This window comes from Tachyglossus aculeatus, chromosome 23 (assembly GCF_015852505.1).
Source record: "Tachyglossus aculeatus isolate mTacAcu1 chromosome 23, mTacAcu1.pri, whole genome shotgun sequence".
Classification (NCBI taxonomy): domain Eukaryota; kingdom Metazoa; phylum Chordata; class Mammalia; order Monotremata; family Tachyglossidae; genus Tachyglossus; species Tachyglossus aculeatus.
Window position 1 is genome coordinate 2,918,910 of NC_052088.1, and position 26,588 is coordinate 2,945,497.

The 26,588-nt window shown below is 45.1% G+C and overlaps 1 protein-coding gene across 3 annotated transcripts in view; it reads left to right on the forward strand.

The window, feature by feature from the left end:
- RGS6 (regulator of G protein signaling 6) overlaps positions 1-26,588 on the forward strand; it is a 419,024-nt gene that overhangs the window by 375,396 nt on the left and 17,040 nt on the right. For all 3 annotated transcript variants that reach the window (XM_038765488.1, XM_038765486.1, XM_038765487.1), the window contains exons 13-16: positions 5,926-6,036; positions 8,990-9,115; positions 15,346-15,532; positions 18,919-19,008. In XM_038765488.1, the coding sequence (XP_038621416.1) occupies positions 5,926-6,036; positions 8,990-9,115; positions 15,346-15,532; positions 18,919-19,008 (514 nt within the window). The remainder of the gene's footprint in view (positions 1-5,925; positions 6,037-8,989; positions 9,116-15,345; positions 15,533-18,918; positions 19,009-26,588) is intronic.

A 26,588-nucleotide genomic window follows, 5' to 3' on the forward strand; every position in this document is an offset into this window, starting at 1 on the left:
GAAGTGAAATGAAATCTATAAACTTCCTGACAACAGCAAGTCCTGATATCTATTTAATATCCCTCATCCTCTGTTACTTCCATGCTTCAATCTCATCTCTCTTGCCATCGACCTTTTGTACACATCCCTCATCTTTTCTGGAACTCCCTTCTCCACCATTTCTGACAGACCATTACTCAACCTATGTTCAAAACCCTCCTCAAAATCATATCACAGGAAGCAGCGTGCCCTAGTGGAAAGTGCAGGGACCTGGAAGTCAGAAGATCTGGGATCTAATTCCAACTCTGCCACTTTCCTGCTGTGTGATCTTGGGCAAGTCTCTTCACTCTGCTGTGCCTTTGTTTCCTCATCAATAAAATGGGGCTTAAGGCTGTGAGCCCCATATTGGACCGGGACTGATTAGCTATTGATTATGCACTTACTGTGTACCTGGCACTGTTCTAAGCACTGGGGTAGATACAAGCTAATCAGGTTAGACATAGTTCCTGTCCCACAGTTCTTTTAGACTGTGAGCCCAATGTTGGGCAGGGACTGTCTCTATATGTTGCCAATTTGTACTTCCCAAGCGCTTAGTACAGTGCTCTGCACATAGTAAGCTCTCAATAAATACAATTGATGATGATGATGATGGGGCTCACAGTCTTAATCCCCATTTAACAGATGAGGGAACTGAGGCCCACAGCAGTTAAGTGACCTTCCTAAAGTCACACAGTATACGAATAACAGCCCATCTAACTCCCAGGCCCATGCTCTATCCTCTAGGTCATGCTGCTTCAAAACTGCATGGCATTATCCTTTCTCCCATGCACATCTCTTGATCCCTAAGATTTCAAGAGGACTTTTCTCTGCTTCAGTTCTCTTTATGTCCTTTTTCGTCTCCCTCCCTCTTCCGTTAACTCTGAGTCTCAGGAGGTGCTGCACATTTGCCAGAAGCCTGTTTTCTGTCCCTGATGTCTTCATTATCTGTGAGAATCAGGCTGAAGACACAGAGTCTCTTACCTTTATTAAGAGCATCTCCCGCTTTAGCATGCTCTGGAGACACTCTCTAATGGAGCCCAAGTTGATTTGAGATCTTATAAGCTAAGTAGCTCATCAGCGATGTGAAAAGAAGAAAGGCAAAGAAAGAATTTTCGATATGTGATGTCAATGTGATCACTATGTGATCACATCACTATCACTGTGTGATGGTTTCTCTTTGGGGAAATTAATATTTGATTCAAAAGAAAAAGGCTTTGCCTTTCGGTAGCTTTGCTCTTCTCAAGTCGGTGAAGACAATACAGAATAAAAAGTCGAGAGGAGTCTGAGGAGTTATAATCATTTCTCCAGAGTATTGCTTCCTGCCTCTGTCTTGGTATTTTCTTATGATTCACAGGTGACGGGTGCTCCTGGATCTGAGAACTAGTGTCGTCAATCAATTGATCATATTTATTGAGGACTTACTGTGTGTAGAACATTGTACAAAGCACTTGGGAGAGTACAATACTACAGAGTTGGTAATAATAATATCTGTGGTATTTGTTAAATGCTTACTAAGTGCCTGGCACTGTACTAAGCACTGAGGTGAATATGAGTGAATCCGGTTGGACACAGTCCCTGTCCCACATGGGGCTCACAATCTGAGTCCCCATTTTACGGGCCCAGAGAAGTGAAGTGCCTTGCCCAAAGTCACACAGCAGGCAAGTTGTGGAGGCGAGATCAGAACCCAAGTCCTTCTGACTCCTAGGCCCGGGCTCTATCCACTAGGCCATGCTGGTTGACATGTTTCCTGTCCACAGTGAGCTTACAGTCTAGGGGGAACTTACAGTAAATAAAGTGACAAGGATCCAAGACCAGGCAGAGACATGGTGCCTGTGGGGAAACAAAAAAATCTGTGAAGGAATCCCGCTTTTATGAAGTGAGAAATCCAAACGTGAGGAGGCACCCAAAATATGAAACATTCCCAGATGAATTAGCTCTTTCAATACCTGGTCAGCAGTTCCTGGCCTGTGGGAACCAATTAGATCATTGTTGGATTTGATGAGAAGCAATGAGGCTTAGTGGATAGATCCCTGTCCTGGGAGTCAGAGGGCTCTGGGTTCTAATGTCAGCTCCACCATTTGTCTTCTGTGTGACCTTGGTTAATTCACTTCACTTCTCTGTCCCTCAGTTACCTCATCTGTACAATGGGGATTAGGACCCTGAGCCCCATGTGCAACAAGGACTGTGTCCAACCTGATTAGCTTGTATCTACCCAAGTACTTAGTACAGTACCTGGCACATAATTAAGTGCTTAATGCACACCATAAAAAGGAGAGGTGAGGGGAGAGGTTTAAGTAAGAAATTTGTCCACCCAGAAGAGTAGGTAAGGAACAGAGCAAGGAGAAAAGAAAGCTGAAAAAATCCTGAAAAATACCACAAGCCTTCATAATCCGTATTCAGTCAGCATGGCCATTGTAACTGCTAATAATGCCAATTTAGCTCCATAAGCAAAATCTCAAATGTTAATCAAGTAATGTTATTTATTGAGCACCTCCCTTGTGCAGAGCCCTATACTAAGCGCTTGGGAAATAACAGTACAACAGAGTTGGTAGGCACGGTCCCTGTTCAGAAGGAGCTTACAGTCCATGATGTTGAAGTTGCCACTAAAAAGAAGAATTTGACTTCTAACCCTTCTGTACAATAATCCATACTCTCCACATTCCAAACAGGAAAGAATGATCAAAACAGTCCTTTTCCAAATATCATCCCTGCATTAGTCTTAGCAAAGTCTTAGCCAATTGGGCTTCATGAGAAGATCGTGGCTTAGTGGATAGAGGCCAGACTTGAGAGTCAGAAGGACCTGGGTTCTAATCCCAGTTCTGTCACATGTCAGTTGTGTGACCTTGGGCAAATCACTTCACTTTTCTAGGCCTCAGTTACCTCATGTGTAAAATGGAGATTAAGAATGTGAGCTCCATGTGGGATATGGGCTGCGTCCAACCTGATTAAGTTGTATCTACCCCTGAGCCCGTTGTTGGGTAGGGACCATCTCTATATGTTGCCGATTTGTACTTCCCAAGCGCTTAGTACAGTGCTCTGCACACAGTAAGCGCTCAATAAATACGATTGAATGAATATTTAGTACAGTTCCTGGCACATAGTAAGCGCTTAACAAATGCCTTAAAAAAGAAAGTCACTTCACTTCTCTGTGCTTCAGTTTCCTCATCTGTAAAATGGGGATTAAGACCATGAGCCCCATGTGGGATAAGTGATTATCTTGTATCTACCCCAGTGCTTAATACAGTGCCAGGCCCACACTAAGCACTTAGTAAATACCACATTTATTATCATTTCCTCCCAGAATGTCTCAGGGGATTCTGGGAATTGAAGGTGAAACCAATCCATTATTACCATGGGGTTCATAGTCCATGTTGCCCTTCACACCTCCTGTCAACCATTTTGAAGCCCTTTGCTTTCTCACAAGACAGACATTGAGTGGCCATTACTAAGGTCTGACTTCTTCGTGGGTTAGGATGGAGGGGATAGGAAGATAATTATTATCTTTGAATTATGTGTTTTGGAGTCTCCTTAGAAGGAATGAAGGAATTATTTGGGTATCTCCACAAGTCCACAACAAAACTCATCTTCTGCCTTTCCACATTTTCTTTAATGGTGTTGGTTAAGCGCTTACTATGTGCTAGGCATTGTACTAAGCACTGGGGTAAATGCAAGTTAAACAGGTTGGACACAGTCACTGCCGCACATTCATTCAATTGTATTTATTGAGTGCTTACTGTGTGCAGAGCACTGTACTAAGTGCTTGGGAAGTACAAGTCAGCAACATATAGAGACGGTCCCTACCCAACAGCGGGTTCACAGTCTAGAAGGGGGAGACAGACAACAAAAAAAACCATGTAGACAGGTGTCAAAATTGTCAGAACAAATAAAATTAAAGCTATATGCACATCATTAACAAAATAAATAGAATAGTAAATATGTACAAGTAAAATAGAGTAGTAAATCTGTACAAATATATACACGTGGCTGTGGGGAGGGGAGGAGGTAGGGAGGGGGGATGGGGAGGAGAAGAGGAAAAAGGGGGCTCAGTCTGGGAAGGCCTCCTAGAGGAGGTAAGCTCTCAGTAGGGCTTTGAAGCGGGGAAGAGAGCTAGCTTGGCGGGTGTGTGGAGAAAGGGCATTCCAGGCCAGGGGAAGGATGTGGGCTGGGGGTCGACGGCAGGACAGGTGAGAATGAGGTACAGTGAGGAGGTTAGTGGCAGAGGAGTGGAAGGTGTGGGCTGAGCTGTAGAAGGAGAGAAGGGAGGTGAGGTAGGAGGGGGCGAGGGGATGGAGAGCCTTGAAGCCGAGAGTGAGAAGCTTTTGCTTGATGCATAGGTTGACAGGCAACCACTGGAGATTTTTGAGAAGGAGAGTGACATGCCCAGAGCATTTCTGTACAGAGATGATCAGGGCAACAGAGTAAAGTCTAGACTGAAGTGGGGAGAGACAGGAGGATGGGAGATCAGAGAGGAGGCTGATGCAGCAATCCAGTCAGGATAGGATGAGAGATCGAAACAGCAAGGTAGTGGTTTGGATGGAGAGAAAAGGGCAGATCTTGGCGATGTTGTGGAGGTGAGACCGGCAGGTTTTGGTGACGGATTGGATGTGTAGGGTGAATGAGAGAGCGGAGTCAAGGTTGACACCAAGGTTGTGGGCTTGTGAGATGGGAAAGATGGTAGTGCCATCTACAGTGGCGAGAAAGTCAGGGAGAGGGCAAGGTTTGGGAGGGAAGATAAGGAGTTCAGTCTTGGACATATTGAGTTTTAGATGGCGGGTAGACATCCAGATGGAGATGTCCCAAAGGCAGGAGGAGAGACAAGCCTGGAGGGAGGGAGAGAGAGCCAGGGCAGAGATGTAGATTTGGGTGTCATCAGCATAAGTTGATTGCTGAAGTTGTGGGAGCGAATAAGTACACCGAAGGAGTGAGTGTAGATAGAGAACAGAAGGGGACCAAGAACTGACCCTTGAGGAACCCCTACAGTAAGGGGTTGAGAAGGGGAGGAGAAGCCCGCAAAGGAGACTGAGAATGAATGGCCAGAGGGATGAGGAGAACCAGGAGAGGACAGAGTCTGTGAAGCCAAGGTTGGATAGTGTGTTGAGGAGAAGCGGGTGATCCACATTGTCAAAGGCTTCTGAGAGGTCGAGGAGGATTAGGATAGAGTGCTCACAGCCCTAATCCCCATTTTACAGATGAAGTAAAGGAGGCCAGAGAAGTGATGTGGCCAGGGTCACACAGCAGACAAGTGGCAGAGCCAGGATTAGAACACAGGTCCTGCTGACTCCCAGGCCCAGTCCTCTACTATGGAAATTGGAAGGCAGATGCTAATTGGGGAAGCAGCATGGCTCAGTGGAAAGAGCCCGGGCTTTGGAGTCAGAGATCATGGGTTCAAATCCCGCCTCCACCGCTTGTCAGCTGTGTGACTTTGGGTAAGTCACTTCACTTCTCTGGGCCTCAGTTACCTCATCTGTAAAATGGGGATTAAGATTGTGAGCCCCACATGGGACAACCTGATCACCTTGTATCTCCCCAGTGCTTAGAACAGTGCTTTGCACATAGTAAGTGCCGAACAAATACCAAAATTATTATTATTATTATCATTATTATTATTACTACTAATAATAATTGTGCCCGACCTAGTGGAAAGAGCATGGGTCCGGGAGTCAGAGGACTTGGATTCTCAGCTCCTTCATATGTCTGTTCTGTGACCTTGGGTAAGTCACTTCACTTCTCCTCAGTCACCTCATCTGTAAAATGGAGATTAAGATTGTGAGCCCCATGTGGGACAGGGATCATTTCCAACCTGATTACCTTGTATCTACCTCAGCTCCCCGAACAATGGTTGGCACATAATAAGCTCTTAACAAACACCACAATTTTAATTATTACTCTTTTTTTCCCCTGCCACAGCCTGATGGCCTACACAGAACAGTATGTGGAATATGATCCTATAATAACTCCTGCTGACCCATCCAATCCGTGGATAAGCGATGACACCACTTTATGGGACATCGAAATGAGGTAAAAGCAAAAGGAAATTTTGTGAGGAGGAATTTCTGATTTAAAGAGTGCCTATCCCTTTTCCTCTGCTGTTTCCCTTTGGTGGTGTAAGTTTTCATTCCCATTTAGCATTTGATGGGTCTTCTTAATCACTTTCATTAGTTATTCCTCCAGCCTTGAAAGGTGGTTTTGTTATCCTCATTATAAGAGATACAGTGAGTCACAGAAGACAATGAAGTTCAGAATTTGCCCTGAGTCACAAATTCAAGCCAGTGGCAAAGCAGGGGCCTGGGAGTTAGAAGGATCTGGGTTCCACTCCCCTTTCTGTCACTTGTCTGCTGTATGACTTCGGGCAAGTCACTTTACTTCTCAGGGCTTCAATTCCCTCATCTGTGAAATGGGGATTAAGACCATGAGCCCCAAGTGGAACATGGACTGTGTCTGTCTGCCCCCACCTCCACCCCCACAACACTGTGGGCTTGTTGTGGGCAGGGATTGCCTCTCTTTATTACTGTATTATACTTTCACAAGTACTTAGTACAGTGCTCTGCACACAGTAAGTGTTCAGTAAATACTATTGAATGAATGAATGAATGAATGAATAAATCCAACGTGATTAACCTGTATCTACTCCAGTGCTTAGTACATTGCTGGCAAATAGAATGCACTTTACAAATATCATAGGAAGGCAACGCTATCACCCATCACCTTGCCCCTTCTTACCTCATCTTCCTTCTCTCCTTCTCCATCCAAGGCTTCACACTCCACTCTTCTAGTGCTAACCTTCTCGCTATGCCTCCATCTCACCTGAATCGCGGCCAACCCCTAGCCCAAGTCTTACCTCTGACTTGGAATGACCTCCCTCCTCAGATCCACCAAACAATCACTCTCCCACTCTTCAAAGTCCTACTGAAGGTGCACCTCCTCCAAGAGGCCTTCCCAGACTAAGCCCCCTATTCCTCAGCTCCCCCACTTCCACAACACCTTTAATTGCTCCCTTTGCTCTTCCCCACCTTGTGCCACCCCACACCACTTATGTATATATGTGTATATCTATAATTCTATTCATTTATATTGATGCCTGTTTACTTGTTTTGATATCTGTCTCCCCACCTGTAGACTGTAAGCCCATTGTGGGCAGGGATTGTCTCTCTTCATTGCTGTATTGTTCTTTCCAAGAGCTTAGTACAGTGCTCTGCACACAGTAAACACTCAGTAAATATGATTAAGTGAATGAATGAATGACCCCCCCCCCCCCCCCGGCAAAACCCAGGTAGCCTCAGAAAATTGGCTATCCCGTTCATTCTCAGTCTCCTTCGCAGATATTTGTTACTATGTGCCAAGCACTTTATTATGCTACAAGACAATCCAGTTGGACATAGTCCTTGTCCCACATGGGGCTACCAGTGTTAATTCCAATTTTAATAATAATAATAATAATAATAATGATGGTATTTGTTAAGCATTTACTATATGCCAAGCACTGTTCTAAGTGCTGGGGTAGATACAAGGTAATAAGGTTGTCCCCTGTGGGGCTTAAAGTCTTAATTCCCATTTTCTAGATGAGATAACTGAGGCATCGGTAAGTGTAGTGCCTTGCCCAAAGTCACACAGCTGACAAGTGGGGGAGGCAGGATTCAAACCCACATCCTCTGACTCCCAAGCTTGTTCTCTTGCCACTAGGCCGTGCTGGAACCCCATTTTACAGAGGAGGTAACTGAGGCATAGAGAAGTGAAATGACACAGCAGGCAAGTAATGGCCTTGGGATTAGGACACAGAGGAGAAAAAGGTGAGAATGGCAGTGGCCTATTGGATAGAGCAAGGGCCTAGGAGTCAGAAGGATTTGGGTTCTAATCCTGGTTCTTCCCCTTTTCTGTCGTGTAACTTTGGGCAGGTCACTTTACTCCTCTATGCCTCAGTTACTTCATTTGCAAAGGGGAGATTAAGACTGTGAGGGCTCTGATTCTGTGTTCAACGTCATTAGCCCATATCTGCCCCAGCATTGAATAATAATAATAATAATAATAATAATGGTATTTCTTAAACACTTAGTATGTGCCAGGCACTGTAGTAATCACTAGGATGGATACAAGCAAATCTAGTTGGACATAGTCCCTGTCACATGTGGGGCTTGCAGTCTTCATCCCCATTTTACAGAAAAGTTAACAGAGGCACAGAGAAGTGAAGTGACGCTGCGTGAACTTGAGCAAGTCACAACTTCTCTTGGGAAAGTATACTATAACAGATTGGGGAGACATGTTCTCTGCCCACAATGAGCTTACAGTCTAGAGAGGGAGACAGACATGAATAGAAATACATAAATGAGGGATATGACCATAATTGCTGTGAGGCTGACAAAACAATCCAATTAAAAGAACAACACAGAAGGGAGAGGAAGAAGAGGAAATGAGGGCTCAGTCAGGGAAGGCATTCTGTGAGTCCTTCCCAGATCCAGAATGCAGAGTGGCTGGAATATTGATCGGACCCAAAAGGACTTTTCTCCTCTTCTTAAGCTGAGCACTTCCATATTTATTTATTTTTATTTTTGGTATTTGTTAGGCGCTTGCTATGGGCCAGGTACTGTACTAAGTGCTGGGATAGGTGCAAGCTAATCAGGTTGGACACAGTCCCTGTCCCACATGGGGCTCATGGTCTATTCCCATTTTACAGATGAGGGAACTGAGACACAGAGATGTTAAGTGACTTGCCCAAGGTCACACAGCAGACAAGTGGCAGAGCCGGGATTCAAACCCGGGTCCTTCTGACTCGCAGGGCTGGGCTCTATCCACTAGACCACACTGCTTCTCTTCATGTATGTGTGTTTAAAATGTGATTTCATGGCGGTCTTTCCTCTTGAGTGGACAGGGAAATGAATTTTATGTCCTGCCCATTTCTGAGGATGAAGGGGAAAGTGTGACCTTTGCTTCTCCCATACACTTTATCATTTCTTTTGACTTTCTTCCCGTCTCAAAGCAAAGAGCCTAGCCAACAACGGGTTAAGAGATGGGGTTTCTCCATGGATGAGGTGTTGAAGGACCCAGTGGGAAGAGATCAATTTCTCCGTTTCCTAGAATCGGAATTCAGTTCAGAAAACCTCAGGTAAAATTCTCACAGCTCGAACCAGGTCTTTGGGAGTGCATGGAGATGTTAATGTTTAGTCAGGGATTCTCTTGGTCTATATTTTTATTGCCTACATGGTTGTAACCATAGCCTTTTGAAAGAATTCTATAGTGTGATTTTATGAAAACTGAAGGATATTTAGAAATTACAAAACTTAAAAGGAACATTTTACTGCACTGTTTTTCAAATAGAAGGTCATACCCAATTCGTGGGTCTTGAGAGATTATTTGCTGGATAGGAATAATATATGTGTTTATAATGCATTTATACATATAAATTCACTTATACATATGTTTATATGTGTTTATATTGTATATAAACAATAATGCTATATATGTATATTTCCTGTAATAACTTTTTCAAGTATTGTGGGCATACTGTTATTATTTTGAAGTTAATAGTTCCAAGAGAAAATATATTTTATCTTGTAAACATGTTGCTATGGATTCTTAGGTCACCATTTCTTCTCTGGGTAATCCATCCATCAGTGGTATTTATTGAGTGCTTATTATGTGCAGAGAACTGTACTAAGAGCTTGGGAGAGTACAATACAGCAGAATTAGCAGACACCTTCCCTGCCCTTAACGAGGTTACAGTCTACTGGGAGAGACAAACATTGAAATAAGTAGAAAAATGGCCAATACGTACATAATCGATCAATTAATGACATTTATTGAGCGCTTACTCTGTGCAGAGCATTTTACTAAGTGTTTGGGAAAGTGCAATACAACAGAATTACCAGACACTCTCTCTGCTCGTAACAAGCATAACAAGTCTAGAGTGGAGTAGTGGTGAAAATGTTTTTTCTCACTGTTGGACTTAAGAAACAGTCTGAAACCCATTATCTTAATGTGGAGACTAACCCAGTAATTTTTACGGAAGAAAAATCTAAATTGTTGTGACAAGAATAGGGGTTTCCCATTTTTGTGCTGGTGTTTCCATGATTTTTTAAATTCTCAATCAATTAAACAGTGGTATTCATTGAGTGCTAACTATATACAGAATACAGTAATAAGCACTTGGGCAAGAATAATAGAAAAGTGTGTGTCACACTATCCCTGCCTATCAGGAGTTTACAGTCTAGAAGAGGAGAAAGGCATTAAAATAAATTCCTGTTGTACATAAGAGATGTGGGAGTGAGGGTGGGCTGATTACCAAGTGCTTAAAGGATACAGATCCAAGTGTATAGAAGGGAGAATAGGGCTTAATCAGTAAAGGCCTCTTGGAGGAGATGGGATTTGAATAAGGCTCTGTGCATGGGGAAAATGGTGATCTCTCGGATATGAAGAGGGAGGACTGGGTGAGGGGTCGGTGGCGAGACAGATGAGATCAATGTACAGTGGGTAGGCTGGCATAGTAAACTGAGTTGTAGGAAATCAGTGAGGTAAAATAGGCGGGAGTGAGTGGATTGAGTTCTTTAAAATTGATGGTAAGGAATTTCCATTTGATGCCAAAGTGGATGGGCTACCACTGGAGGTTCTCCCCCTTTTAGACTGTGAGCCCACTGTTGGGTAGGGACTGTCTCTATATGTTGCCAACTTGTACTTCCCAAGCACTTAGTACAGTGCTCTGCACACAGTAAGCGCTCAATAAATACGATTGATTGATTGATTCTTGAGGAGTGGGGTGACATGGACTGTGAAGAGAAATTAAGTCACTTGCCCAAGGTCACTCAATGAGTATGTGGTGGACTCAGGACTAGAATCTAGTTTGAATAAGGTGATCAGCATGGTTTAGTGGATAGAGCATAGGCTTCAAAGTCAGTAGGACCTGCTTCTAATCCCTGCTCCACCATTTTTTTGTGTGTATGGTATTTCTTAAGTGCTTACTATGTGCCAGGCACTGTTCTAAGCACTGTGGTAGATACAAGGTAAACAGATTGGATATTGTCCCTTTTCTGCATGGGGCTCACAGTCTTAATCCCCATTTTACAGATGTGGGAACTGAGGCACAGAGAAGTGGAGTAACTTGCTCAAAGTCACACAGCAGGCAAATGGTGGAGCCAGGATTAGAATCACTTGAATGCTATGTGACTTTGGGGGAGTCATTCCAGTTCTCTGTGCCTCAGGTACCTCATTGGGAAAATGGGGTTGAAGATTGTAAGCTCTATTAGGACATGGATTGTGTCCAAATTGACTAGCTTGTGTCTACCCTAGGGCAGAGACCATTGCCTGGCACATAATAAGCACTTAACTAGTACCAGAAGGACACCCCCAGCCCCTCCTGGGTAACCATAAATTCATTGTAAGTGTACTGGCTACAACCTGGGCCTGGGAGTCAGAAGGACCTGGGTTTTAATCCCAACTCTGCCACATGTCTGCTGTGTGACCTTGGGCAAGTCACTTCAATTCTCCAGGCCTCGATTACCTCATCTGTTAAATGGGGATTAAGACTGTGAGCCCCATGTGGGATGGGGACTGTGTCCAACGTTCAATTCAATTCATTCATTCCATTCATTCAGTCATGTTTATTGAGCACTTACTGTGATCAGAGCATTGTTCTAAGCACTTGGAAGAGTACAATATAACAATAAACAGACACTTTACCTGCCCACAACGAGTTTACAGTCTAAAGGGGATAAACAATCTAGAGGGGATTAATTTGTATCTACCCCGGAGTTTAGAAGAGTGTTTGGCACATAGTAAGTGCTTAACAAGTAGCATAATTATTATTTTGTGGATTGATTGATTGAAAGAGAACTATTTTCCAAAGCACACCCTCACAAGGGGGTTAAAATAAGCTCCTGGTACATTTGAATAAGTTCATCTCTTCTTTGAAGCCAGAGTTTTAGCTTCATCCCTGGAGGAATTTGTAGAAAGAGGCAAACATTCTGCAACCTATGGGGCAGCTGGCATGCCCAGGCACCTCTAGCAGATTGTCATAGAGCTGTAATTAGAATTCAGAGCCCCTGCTTCTCCAGCCCCCAGAGCAAAGCCTCTGGAAATGAAGCATCATCTTTGGTTCTTATGAAGCACGAAGAGCAATCCCCTGTCTCTTTCTTGTTCTTTCCATATTAACTTCTGTTTCTTATGGTATTTGTTAAGTGCTTCATGTATGGCAGGCACTGTACTAAGCGCTGGAGTCGATACAGGTAATTAAGTTGAGCGCAACCCCTGTCCCACATGGGGCTTCTAGTCGTAATCCCCATTTTACAGATGAGGTCACTGAGGCACAGAGAAGTGAAGTGACTTGCCTAGAGACATACAGCAGACAAGGGGCAGAGATGGGATTAAAACCCATGTCCTTCTGACTCCCAGACCCATGCTCTCTCCACTGTTCCGCTTTGCTTGAATCGATCAATCAATCAGTTGTATTTATTGAATGTTTACCGTGTGCAGAGCACTGTACTAAGCACTTCCTTCTAGACGGTAAGTTCACTCTGTTTCCTGCAACCCAGGAAGTGCTGGTGCTCTTCCTTCTAGACGGTAAGCTCATTATGGTAAGCTCATCAATTTGTACTTCCCAAGCGCTTAGTACAGTGCTCTGCACATAGTAAGCGCTCAATAAATACGATTGATTGATTGATTGATTGATTGATTATGGGGAAGTAACGTGTTTACCAACTTTAAACTTATATCGTACTATCCCAAATGCTTAGTATAGTGCTCTGCACACAGGAACCACCCACTAAGTATAATTGATTGATTGACTTGGGAGTTGGTAGACACGTTCCCTGCCCAAAATGAGCTTCTGCGCATTTCTAGAACACTTGCTATTAGAGTAATTTGCCATTTCCCCCTCCTTTTGCTTTTCACCTTGGCCTTCATCTTCTTGTTTTCACACCCTCCACAATGATTTTGGTCTGTGCCCTGTGGCCTTGTAGGCAAAATGACAGTGGAAAATCAAAGTAAGAGCCAGAGAATCCAACACATTTTTCTGAACTGTAAAGCCTCCAGGGAGAAGGAGTGTTTCCTGTGACCTACAGATTGATTATGTCAGACCCAGACAGCATCAGCTGAACACAGAAGCAATTAAAAAAGGAACAGGGAAAGATTCCATATTTTCCCACAGGCGAGTCAGGCTAGGATCCATGCCTCAACTCTAACACTTTGCCACCAACACAGTTTATGGATTGGGAAAGGACATGGAAAATGTATCCTGAGGAAACAGAATCTTTGGCAAACAATTTATCGATTAAGAAGCAGCGTGGCCTAGTGGAGAGAGCACAGCCCTGGGAGTTGAAAGGATCCAGGTTCTAGTCCCGGATCTTTTGTTTGTTTGCTGGGTGACCTTGGACAATTCAGTTACTTTCCCCTGTCCCGTCAAAGCTTTATTTAGGGCACAACTCCTCCAAGAGGTCTTCCCAGACTAAAACCCGCTTTCCTCTTCTCCCACTGCCTTCTGTGTTTCCCTGACTTGCTCCCTTTGTTCATCCCCCCCTCCCAGCCCTAAAGCACTATGTCCATAGTGGTCATCTGTTTACTTATATCAGTGTCTTTCTGCCCTCTTCTAGACTGTTAGCTCATTGTAGGCAGGGAATATGTCTTTTGTTATACTGTACTCTCCCAAATGGTTTCTACAGTGCTCTGCACACAGTAAGCACTCATTCCCTCATTCATGCAATCATATTCATTGAGTGCTTACTGTGTTCAGAGCACTGTACTAAGCACTTGGGAGAGTACAATACAACTAAACAGATACATTCCCTGCCCACAAGTACGCAAGTACTTAGGTGACCTGATGATGATGAAGTGGGAGTTGGGGGTGGGATTAGGAAAGGGAGATGAGAGATCCAACTTCAGAAGGGATTTGTAGATTGTGAGCCCCATGTGGGGCAACCTGATGACCTTGTATCTACCCCAGCGCTTAGAACAATGCTTGGCACATAGTAAGCACCTAACAAATACCATCATCATCATTGGGAAGCAGCATGACGTAGTCGATAGAGCATGGGCCTGGGAATCAGAAGGTCAGGGGTTCTAATACCAGCTCTGCCACCTGTCTGCTGTGTGACGGTCAAATTGTTTCACTTCTCTGTGCCTCAGTTGCCTCATCTGTAAAATGGGGATTGAGACTGCGAGCCCGACACAGAACAGGGACTGTGTCCAACCTGATTTGCTTGTGTCCACCCCAGCTCTTAATAAGATGCCTGGCACATAGGAAGTGCTTAACAAATACCATAATTAATCTTCATTATTATTTGTAACACCAGGGTAATAATAATAATAATAATAATAATGGTATTTGTTAAGTGCATACTATGTGCTAAGCACTGAGGGAGATACAAGGTAATCAGGTTGTCCCAGGTGGGGCTCACAGTCTAAATCCCCATTTTACAGATGAGGTACCTGAGGCACAGAAAAGTTAAGTGACTTGTCCAAAGACAAACAGCTGATAAGTGGCAGAGCCGGGATTATAACCCATGACCTCTGACTCCCAAACCCGTGCTCTTTCCACTATGCCACACTGCTTCTCCAAGTAATCAGACCGAATACAATCCTTGTCCCACCTGGGGCTCACAGTCCAAGCACGAGGGAGAGCAGGAATTGAATCCCCATTTTGCAGTTGAGAAAACTGAGGCCCAGAGAAGTGAAGTGACTTGCCCAAAATCCTACAGCAGACAAGTCGAGGATTTGGGATTAAAACCCAGTTCTTTCTGGCTCCCAGGCCTGTGCTCTATCCTCTAGGCCACACTTCTTCTCCCTCCATGAGAAGCACTCCAGAACAACAAAATATGATACCTTTGTGATGTTATCCATGACTCTGCCACATCAGACTTGCAGTAGCAGAATGACAGGGGCTAAATGAGAAAAAATAATTAGTATTGTCATTGTTATTAAGCCATTATTAAACCTTTGTTAAACGCCTACTTTGTGTGCACAGGAAACGTGTCTACCAGCTCTGTTGTATTCTCCCAAGCACGTAGTACAGTCCTTTGCACACGGTAAGCACTCAGTAAATAGGATTGATTGACTGCATTTGGATTTGCTCCCTTCCCCCCCCCCCACCCCACCCCAGCCCTACAGCACTCATTTCCATATCAGTTATTCATTTATTTATATTTCTGTCTGTCTCCCCCTCTAGACTGTAAGTTCATTATGGGCAGGGAACTTGTTTACCAACTGTGTTGTATTATCCTCTCCCAAGCGCTTAGTGCAATGCTATCCATGCAGTAAGCACTCAATAAATATGGTCGAATGCATGCATGAATGAATAAAAACCAAACAAACCAACAAAAACTGCTTTTGTGCTTGTTTTTGCAATTAAAGGTTTTGGTTGGCTGTCCAAGATCTCAAGAAACAACCTTTACAAGATGTGCCTACCAGGGTAGAAGAAATTTGGCAGGAGTTCCTAGCTCCGGGTGCTCAAAGTGCTATCAATCTGGACTCCCACAGCTACGAGAAAACAAGTCAAAATGTCAAAGACCCAGGGAGATACACGTATGAAGATGCACAGGTCAGCTCCTCTGCCTAAGTAGTTCTATGGTCACGGAACTGTCCCCTTACCGTCTTCCTCCGGGCAGAGGGAGACGGAAGTGCTAAAATGGGTAGTTTAGACCCCATCCATTTCTAGTCCGTAAGCTCGTTGTGGGCAGGGAATGAGTCTGTTCATTGTTCTATTGTACTCTCCCAAGTGTTTAGTACAGTGCTCTGTAAGCACTCAATAAATACTATTGAATGAATGAATGAATGGTGTATCTATTTCAACAAAACATAGAAAGCCATCTAGGGATGCCTGAGTTTTATGTCCCCTGGTCTATAAACTCATTTTTTTGTTCATGGTATTTGTTAAGCACTTATTATATGTCAAACACTGTTCTAAGCGCTGCAGTAGGTGCAAATAAATTAGATCAGACAAAGTCCTTCTCCTGCATGGGGCTCAGTGAATGTTTACTAAGTGCCAGGGACTGTACTAAACACTGGGGTAGGTACAAGCTGATCAGATTGGACTCAGTTCATGTCCCAAGTGGGGCTAAGTAGGAGGGGGAACAGGTATTGAGTCCCTATTTTACAGTTGAGGAAAATGATGCATGGAAAAGTCAAGTGATTTACCCAACGTCACCCAGCAAGCAACTGGCAGAGCCAGGATTAGGTCCCAGGTTCTCTGACTGCAAGGCCTGTGCTCTTTCATGCCTACCAACTCTGTCACATTGTATTCTCCCAAGCACTTAGTACAGTGTTCTGCACACAGTAAGCACTCAAGAAATACCATTGAATGATTGAGATTCATGCTACATATCACTCCTGCAAATCATCATAGAAGCTTGAAGTTTTATGCACTAGCTCCTTTCTTTCAAGCTGATCAAAGTACTTTCTGGATCTGTAGAATGCCTTACGTTTTGCAGCTCGGGGAAAGTTAATCTCTAAAATAAACCTAGCCCCAGCCTGGGAGTCAGAAATACCTGGATTCTAATCCTGGTTCTACCACTTGTCTGCTGTGTAACCTTGGGCAAGTCGCTTCTCTGTGTCTCAGTTCCCTCACCTGCAGAATGGGGATTCAATCCCTTTTCTCCCTCCCCATCAGACCATGAACCTTATGAGGGAACAGATCATCTTGTATCTATGTCAGCATTAAGTATTAATTCATTCAATCATATTTATTGAGGGCTTACTGTGTGCAGAGGACTCTACTAAGTGTCTGGGAGAGTACAATATAACAATAAACAGGCACATTCCCTGCCCACAATGAGCTGACAGTCTAGAGGGGAAGACAGACATTAATAGAAATCAATAAATTTCAGATATGTACATAAGTGCTGCAGGGCTGGGAGGGTGAGGTGAATAAAGGGAACAAGTCAGGGTGATGCAGAAAGGGGTGGGAGAAGAGGAAAGGAGGGCTTAGTTGGGGAAGGCCTTTTGGAGGAGATGTGCCTTCCGTAAGGCTTTGACAAAATATGGAACACTTCCTGAATTTGAGTATCATGGCCTAGAGGATAGCGCATGGGCCTGGGAGTCAGAAGGTTCTGGGTTCTAATCCCCCTCACCTCCACTTGTCTGTTTTGTGACCCTGGACAAATCATTTAACCTCTCTGTGCCTTGGTCACCTAATCTGTAAAATGGGGATTAAGACTGAGCTGCAGGTGGGACAGGGACTTTGTCCAACCTGATTAACTTGTATCTACCCTGGTGATTAGAACAGTGCTTGGCACATAGTAAGTGCTTAACATATAACATCACCATTATGATTATTGGTATTATTACTATTATTGCATCATCCTTGTGCAGTGATGAGTAATGCTTGCACTGCCGGGTGCCATTTATTTTTTGCCACTTGTCCCTTGTGTCTTATGAAGTTTTTGGCTTAAAAAGGGGGGCTTTTTTCTTGAGAGCAGCACACCACGTTGATCCATCTCTGACCAACCAACTTTTGTTTTTCATTGTCCCTCAAACATTTCCTCAATTTCCTTGGCTTTCCGTTTCCCAGTTTCACCTCACCATATAGCAGTTGTTTGGGTAGCTGTCAGGCAGTTGGTGCTATTTACTGAGCACTTACTGTGTGCTGAGGAGAGTACACCTCTGATGATTTGAAATTATCTTTGTTCCATCCTTCTTGCCACTTGCTGGCTAAGAAGTCTGGCTAATAAGTGGTCCCAATGGAAGTCTTTAAAGAACTGGATGTACTCCAGGTTACACAACAGTAGAGAGAGCATGGGCCTGGGAGTCAGAAGGAACTGTTGTCTTATCTCGGTTCCCCAATGCTGTGTGACTTTGAGCAAGTCACTTCACTTCTCTTAACCTGAGTTCCCCTATTTGTAAAATTGGGATTAAGACTGTGAGCCTCATGAGAGACAGGGACTGTGTCCAATCTGATTTGCTTGTATTCACCCCAGTGCCTGAAACATGGTAAGTGCTTAATAAATACCACAATAATTATTTGAATATGCCAAGGCAAATGCCCTCAGCCAAGAAGGACTGGCTAACAAGTCTGTATTTTCAGGAACATCAAGCAGTGTGGAACACTGAGGATTCTGGGAGTCTGGGGGTAGTAGTTCAGTTTGGGGGAAAGGAGGGAGGCAGAGAGGGAGCCAAGAAAGGGGAACAAAGGACAGTGGGGCCTGCAGAGACAGAAAAGGATTGGGAGGTAGAGGAAGAAAGACAGAGAGGAGAGAGAGAAGGAGGGAGGGAGAAAGAGAGAGGAAGAAAAAAGGAAGAAAGGGAAAAAGAGAGAGAAAGGAAGCATGGAAGGAAAGGAAAGGAAAAGAAAAAAGGAGCCAACCTTTTTGAGATCCAAGTTAGGACAGAGAGGGAGGAAGATGCATCATTAATCTTCAGCTAACATTTGTCACTCAAGTACCAGGCACAGGACATTGCATTAGTGGCTCTGTGTACATTTATGTAACATAGGATGTCCCTGCTCCCTAAGCACGTCTGAAAGAAAAACAGTGTGGCCTAAGTGGAGAGATCGTGGGCCTGAGAGCCAGAAGGCCCGGGTTTTACTCCCGGTTTCACCACTTGTCTGCTGGACGTTCTAGGGCAAGCCACTTCACTTCCCTGGGTACCTCAGTTTCCTCATCTGTAAAATGGGGATCAAGACTGTGAAACCTAAGTGCGACAGGGACCGTGTCCAACCCGATTGGCTTGTATCTACCCCAGAGCTTAGTACAGGGCCTGGCACAGAGTAAGGGCCTGGTAGAGAGTAAGCGCTCAACCAATATTATTAAAGGAGAGAAAGTTGTTTTTTCTAACTTAGATCCCCCACAGTATGCAGTATTGTGGGAGAAGACCACAAGACTTAGCTTAGGTTCTCCAGTTCTTGCCTTTCTAATGGGCTCCTTTGGACTCTGATAACAATGCTGTTCTCTCCTTTCTTCCCACCATCCCTCCTGTCCCACCCCTTACCAGGAGCATATTTACAAGCTGATGAAGAGCGACAGCTATGCCCGATTTCTGCGTTCTAGTGCTTACCAGGACTTGCTGCAGGCAAAGAAGAAGGTATATTTGGGGAAGGACATGCTTGCTTCTCCTAGCACCCATGGAGTCTTGCCCAGTGCTCGTGGCTAGGGCAAAAATGAGAATATGTTTTTGGGGCTTCTTTTTTTTTTGTTTTTCCATTTTTCTCTCCTCTTTCTTTTCTTTTTGGAATTAGGGTCCCTTTAGCTCCCCTCCTTAAAGTCTCTGGATTTCCTCAGCCTATGGCTATGCCTTCCCGCCGACCACCCCGTGATTCCGATTCTAGCGGTGAGCTAGAAGGCCTAGCCTATTTGTGGAAAGGTCAAAATTGAGTGAAAGATTATCACTTCTCAGGCTTCCTAACTTGACCCCGGAGTTAAGACCCCTCAGAGACCCCTCTGGTTAGGTGACAGAAAGAGATCTCTGGCCTTGTTTTACTGGCCTTCCCCTAAACAGGGGAGAAAGAGGCCAGGTTTGGGGGTTTAGAAAAGGGGCCGTCAGCCTCGAGGCCTGGTGTTGTCATCTCCTTCCCAGTTGCCTCATGAGGTAACCCACCATGCATAAAATGGCTGCCTTCCTCCACTTCCCACTCCATCACCTTCCTCAAAGTGTGTTGTCTTTGTCCCTTTTTCATTTTAACTGAGCAGGAACTGTAGTTTGAGCAGGAACAGTTATCCTGCTTTTACCTCTTGTTTCCTGGGGCCTAATTGGGTTCCCCACACCCTGGCTGAGCTGTATGTAGACACCCAACCTTCCCCGACCCCTGCCATCCCCACAGCCCACACATGGGGAAGGGTCAACTCGGGAATCAACATGGCTCAGTTTCCGTTATGTGTTTAAATGCTTTCTGCCTCTTTCAGCCCATCCTCATGGCCCACGCGTGGTCAATCGATAGGTGGTATTTATTGAGCTCTTCTTATGCGCAGAGTCCTGTACTAAGCCTTTGGGAGAGTAGAATTAGCGCTCATGTTCCCTGCCAATAATGAGCTTACAGTTTAATAATAATAGTAATTATGGTATTTGTAAAGCACTCACTATTTGCCAAGCGCTGTTGTAAGCACTGGGGTAGGTACAAGTCAATCAGGTCAGACACAGTCACTGTCCCACATGGGGCTCCCACTCTTATCCCCATTTTACAGTTGAGCTAACTGAAGCACAGAGAAGTTAAGTGACTTGCCCAAGGTTACACAGCAGATGTGGCAGAGCTGGTTTTAGAATCCCAGTCCTTTTGACTCCCAGGCCTCTACTGTATCCACTAAGCCTTGTTGCTTCTCAGGGGAAGACAGATATCAGTATGAATACGTATGTAATTTATAGTGTATAATTTAATAATAGGTCTACAAGTGCTGTAGGTGGGGCTGATATCAATGTCCAAAGGTCTCAGGCCTTTAAGAGTGACGCTCCTCTTTTGTCAAAGGTCGGGATTTCCAAGCCCCTCTCGGTACAGTCCCTCCCTGGTCCCCCAAAAGTCCCCCATGCTTGGGGTTGCAGTTTTCCATCAACATGTTCCCTGCTGCCATTTCTCTCCGCCCAGCAGCACCCTCTCCCGTGGATCTTTGGTCTCCCAGGTTGCCCGAGAATCGAGTGGAGTGCCCCCGGAGCAGTCCATCTCTCCTGGTCGAAGTCTCATCTCTCCCCTGCCCATAACCATTTTCCTCCTGCCCATGAGGTGTCCAAGAGAGGAAGGAACCCCACCAGTCGACCAAGAGTTCTGACCCCCTCAGGAAGAGCCAAGAAAGCCACTTCTGGAATGCCCAGGGTGTCCCTCCACCTCTGCTCTCTCTCCTGCCAGAAATTCTCTCCCAAAGGAGAAGAGGTTCCAGTGATCCCCTCTTCCCTTAGACCACCGAGTCAGGGCCTGCCAAGCATGGAAGGATCCCCCAAAGAATAATGACAGGGGTATCTGGAAAACCACCCTGTCACCTTATCTTCCGATGTCTGGAAGTTGTGGATCATGGAATGATTTGGTGTTGAGGTCCATCAGTATTTACCAAGCACAGACTGCAGAGCACTGTACCAAGTGCTTGAGAGAGGATAATATAACAGAGTCAATGGACATGCTTCCTGACCACAAAGAGCTTACAGGCTAGAGGGGGAGATAGACATTGATATAAATAGAGAAATCACAGATGGGCAGATAAAAGGGATCAAACTTTCTCCTCTCATGTGACCCAGCTTGGGAAATGGGGGCAGAAATCGTCCTCATTCATTCAATCATAATTATTGAGTGCTGTGTGCAAAGCACTGTACTAAGTGCCTGGGAGAGCATAATAGACACATTCCCTGCCCACAACAAGCTTACAGTCTAGAGGGGAGACAGAAATTAATAGAAATCAATAAATTACAGATATGTACACAGGTGTTTTGGGGCTGGGAGAGGGAATGAATAAAGGGAGCAAGTCAGGGCGATACAGAGGGAGTGGAAGAGGAGGAGAGGCAGGCTTAGTCAATATAAAGTGAACAAAAACATCTCATCCACCAGGCCACGGTTTGTAGATTCGAGCCTTTAGACTGTAAATTGGTTATGGGCAGGGAACATACCTGCTATTTTTGTTGTGTATAACAAGCACTTAGTACAGTGCTCTAAACTTGATGAATAGCATTGATTGATTGATTGATTGATCTGGTCAGGGCAGCAAAAAACAGGAACTGATCCAGACAGGTCAAAGGAATCTGGGAGAGGGAGAGGCAGGAGATAGGCATTCTAGAAAGAGGCGGAAATGTTGAGGAGGAAAAAATTCCCACCGGAGGCACGGGAAGTGGTGATGGACCGCCTCAGCTCCGATGGAAGGCTTGTGGAACTAACTCCCAACGGAACCTTAACCTTATCGTAAACTCCTTGTGAAATTTCCTTCTCTGTCAACTCAAACTCCTGGTCCTTGCTTTGAAGGTCAGGGGATGGGTCCAAGAGAAGACTGTCTTACCCCTCCCACTGGAAACATGTGATGTTCCACCAGCTCTAAATAGCGAAGGGACAAATAGGGATCAGAAGTCCAAATTTCCCCTATGTGCGGATTTCCCCTAAGCACCCACTGTAATGTACAGAACACCTGGTTGGATTCTGTGTGATCAGGTTGGACTTGGGACTCATGGTCTAAGTGGGAAGAAGAAGGGAAGCAGTATGGTCCAGTGGGTAGAGCACGGGCCTGGGAGTCAGGAGGACCTGGGTTTTAATCCTGACTCCACCACTTGTCTGCTGTGTGACCCTGGGCAAGTCATTTAACTTCTCTGAGCCTTAGTTACCTCATCTGTAAAATGGGGGTTAAGACTGTGAGCCCCACATGGGATATGGATTATGTCCAACCAGTTTAGTGTGTATATACGGCAGTTCAGAGCCTGGAACAGAGTAAGCACTTAACAAATACCATTAAAAAAAATCTGGCGGATTTCATGGGCCTAGGAGAAGCAGCATGGCTTAAAGGACAGAGTGAAGGCCTGGGAGTCAGATGAACCTGGGGTCTAATCCTGGCTCTGCCACATGTCAGTTGTGTGAGCTTGTGTGAGTCACTTCACTTTTCTGGGCCTCAGTTACCTCATCTGTAAAATGCGATTAAGAAGGTAAGTGCCATGTGAGACAGGGACGGTGGCCAATTTGATTAACCCTAGTGATTAGAACAGTGTGTGGCACAGAGTAAATGCTTAACAAATACCATAATTATTATTATGATTCTAATGTGCCTGGAAGTTAGAAAGAGCTGGGTTCTAAGCCCGCCTCTGCCACTAGTTAGCTGCCTGACCTTAGGCAAGTCCTTTCACTTCTCTGTGCCTCAGTTCCCTCATCTGTAAAATGAGGATTAAGACTGTGGGTCACATATGGCACATGGGCTGTGTCCAGCCTGATTAGCTTGTATCAACCCCAGTGCTTAGAACAGTGCCTGGCACATAGGACATGTTTAACAAATAATTTATAGGAAAAATAAAAAAGAATCCCCATTTTACATATGAGGAAATGGAGGCACAAAGAAGTCTGGAGACCCACTCAAGGCCACAGCAGATGAGAGGCAGGGATGGGATAAGAAGCAGTATGACTTAGTAGATATAGCCTGGGCCTGGGAGTCAGAAGGACCTGGGTTCTAATCCTGACTGACGCTTGACGGTTGTGTGACCTTGGGCAAGTCACTTCACATCTCCATGCCTCAGATCCCTCATCTGTTAAATGGAGATGAAGACTGTGAGCCCTCCTGTTGTGGGCAGGGATTGTCTCTATTGCTGAATTGTACTTTCCAAGCGCTTAGTACAGTGCTCCACACACAGTAAGCACTCAATACATATGATCGAATGAATAAATGACAGGGACTATGTCCAACCTGATTAGCTTGGATCTACCCCCACACTTAAAACAGTGCCCATCACATAGTAAGCACCTAACAATTACCGACACAATCATTATTATTATTAACCCAAATTCTCTGGATCCCAGGCCTGTGCTCTTTTCTTTATCCTAGACCTTATTGTCCCCCTCTTAGTTTCCCTCAGAGGGGCCCCACTCCATGTCTTCAGTTCAGAGTCCTATCCCTCCAGGCATATCTATCCCAGGCCCAGTCAGGGAGGAACAAGATTCAACGCTTAGAACAGCACTTGGCACATAGTAAGCACTTAACAAGGACCATCATTATTATTCCTTGCCAAAATGATCTGTCATCAGTCAGCCAGTGGGAACCTCTCCTGGACCTTCCAAACACCCCCTCTTTCATGATCCTGTCAGAGCAGAAGGTGTTCATTCCTGGGTGAACAATCAGTCAATCAATCGGAGGTCTCTCTCAAGTGCTTACTGTGTGAAGAGCACTGAAACACTAATAATAATGATAATAATGGCATTTATTAAGCACTTACTATGTGCAAAGCACTGTTCTAAGCACGGGGGGAGAGGGGTTACAAGGTGTTCAGGTTGTCCCACGGGGGCTCACAGTCTTCATCCTCATTTTACAGATGAGGTAACTGAGGCACAGAGAAGTTAAGTGACTTGCCCAGTCACACAGCTGACAATTGGCAGAGCCGGGCTTTGAACCCATGACCTCTGACTCCAAAGCCCAGGCTCTTTCCACTGTTAAGCGCTTCATATGGGCCAGGTGTCAGAGTCAGGATTAGAACCCAGGTCCTTCTGACTCCCAGGCCCAGGCACTGTCCTTAGCTCTGGGATAGATACAAAGTAATCAGGTTGGAGACGGTCCCATTCCCACCCTGGGCTCACTGTCTTCATCCACGTTTTACAGAAGAGGGAACTGAGGCACAGAGAAGTTAAGGGATTTGCTCAAGGTCACACAGCGGACAGGTGGTGGAGCCGGGATTAGAACCCAAGTCCCCTGACTCCCAGGCCCGTGCTCTTTCCATTAGGCCATACTGCTTGGGTGTCCACCAACTCCCAAGTGCTTAGTAAAGTGCTTTGCTGCTGTGTGATCTTAGGCAAGTCCTTTCATTTCTCTGTGACCAGGATCTTCCATGATCCTGTCAGAACAGAAGATGTTCATTCCTGGGTGAACAATCAGTTAATCGGAGGTATCTTTTGAGCACTTACTATGTGCAGAGCACTGGAACAATAATAATGATCCGGGTATTTGTTTGATTTATTTATTGATTTGATTTGATTTATTTGATTGATTAATATAATACAACAGAATTAGCAGAAACTTTCCCTGCCTACAACAAGCTTTCAGGCTAGAGGAACAGTCTGTAATAAATCAGTCAATCAATCAATGGCATTTATTGAGCGTTTACCCAGTCCAGAGCACCGTACTAAGCTTTGGGAAAGTACAGTGCAGCAGAGTTAGCAGACATGTTCCCTGCCTTCAGTGAACTTACAGTCTAGAGGGACAGTCTAAGGTCAGTCAATCAATCATTCAGTCGTACTTATTGACCATTTACCATGTGCAGAGCACTGTGCTAAGCACCTGGGAGAATAAAATGTAACAGAGTTAGTAGACATGGTCCCAGCCTACATCGAGCTTGCAGTCTACAAGGACAGTCTATAGTCAGTTGATCAATCAATCATGTTAATTGACGGTTTACAGTGGGCAGAGCACTGTACTACGCGCTTGGAAGAGTCCAATACAACACAGTTGGGAGACAGGTCCTTGCCCAAAACAAGATTACAGTCTAGGGAACTGTCCACAGTCAATCAGTCAATGGTATTTATTGAGCACTTTCTGTGTGCTGAGCACTGTACTTAGCACTTGGGACATGTACAAGACCGAACTACATGTCCAAGGCTGAACTCCTTATCTTCCCTCCCAAGCCCTGCCCTCTCCCTGACTTTCCCATCACTGTTGATGGCACTACCATCCTTCCCGTCTCACAAGCCCGCAACCTTGGTGTCATCCTCGACTCCGCTCTCTTGTTCACCCCTCACATCCAATCCGTCACCAAAACCTGCCGGTCTCACCTCCGCAACATCACCAAGATCCACCCTTTCCTCTCCATTCAAACCACTACCCTGCTTGTTCAATCTCTCATTCTATCCCAACTGGATTACTGCATCTGCCTCCTGTCCGATCTCCCATCCTCCTGTCTCTCCCCACTTCAATCCATACTTCACACTGCTGCCTGAATCGTCTTTGTGCAGAAATGCTCTGGGCATGTTTCTCCCCTCATCAAAAATCTCCAGTGGCTACCAATCAACCTACGCATCAGGCAGAAACTCCTCACCCTGGGCTTCAAGGCTTGCCTTGCCCCCTCCTACCTCACCTCCCTTCTCTCCTTCTACAGCCCAGCCCGCACCCTCTGCTCCTCTGCCGCTAATCTCCTCACTGTGCCTCGTTCTCACCCATCCCACCGTCGACCCCCGGCCCACATCCTCCCCCTGGCCTGGAATGCCCTCCCTCTGCACATCCGCCAAGCTAGCTCTCTTCCTCCCTTCAAAGCCCTACTGAGAGCTCACCTCCTCCAGGAGGCCTTCCCAGACTGAACCCCCTCCTTCCTCTCAACCTCCTCCCCCTCCCCACCCCCCGGCCTTACCTCCTTCCCCTCCCCACAGCACCTGTATATATGTATATATGTTTGTACATATTTATTACTCTATTCATTTTACTTGTACATATTCTATTTATTTTATTTTGTTAATATGTTTTGTTTTGTTGTCTGTCTCCCCCTTCTAGACTGTGAGCCCGCTGTTGGGTAGGGACTGTCTCTATATGTTGCCAACTTGTACTTCCCAAGCACTTAGTACAGTGCTCTGCACACAGTAAGCGCTCAATAAATATGATTGAATGAATGAGTGAAATGAATGAATACAAGAGAGTAGTAGAAAAGCAGCATAGTAGAGAAACCGCATGGTAGAGTGTATAAAACATGTGCCTGGGAGTCAGAAGGTCATGGGTTCTAATCCCAGCTCCACCACTTGACTGCTGTGTGACTTCAGGTGGTCATTTCAATTCTCTGGGCCTCAGTTACCTCATCTGTAAAATGGGAGTTGAGACTGTTGAGCCCCCGTGGTACAAGAGACTGCCTTCAACCCGATTTGCTTGTATCCACCCCAGCGCTTACTATAGTGCCTGGCACGTAGTAAGTGCTTAACAAATACCATTATTATTATTCTTATTATTATTACAGCACAACAGCGGTGGCAGATACTGTCCCTGCCCACAGCGAGCTTCCAGTCTAGAGGGAGTAGAATACTTCATTCCTTC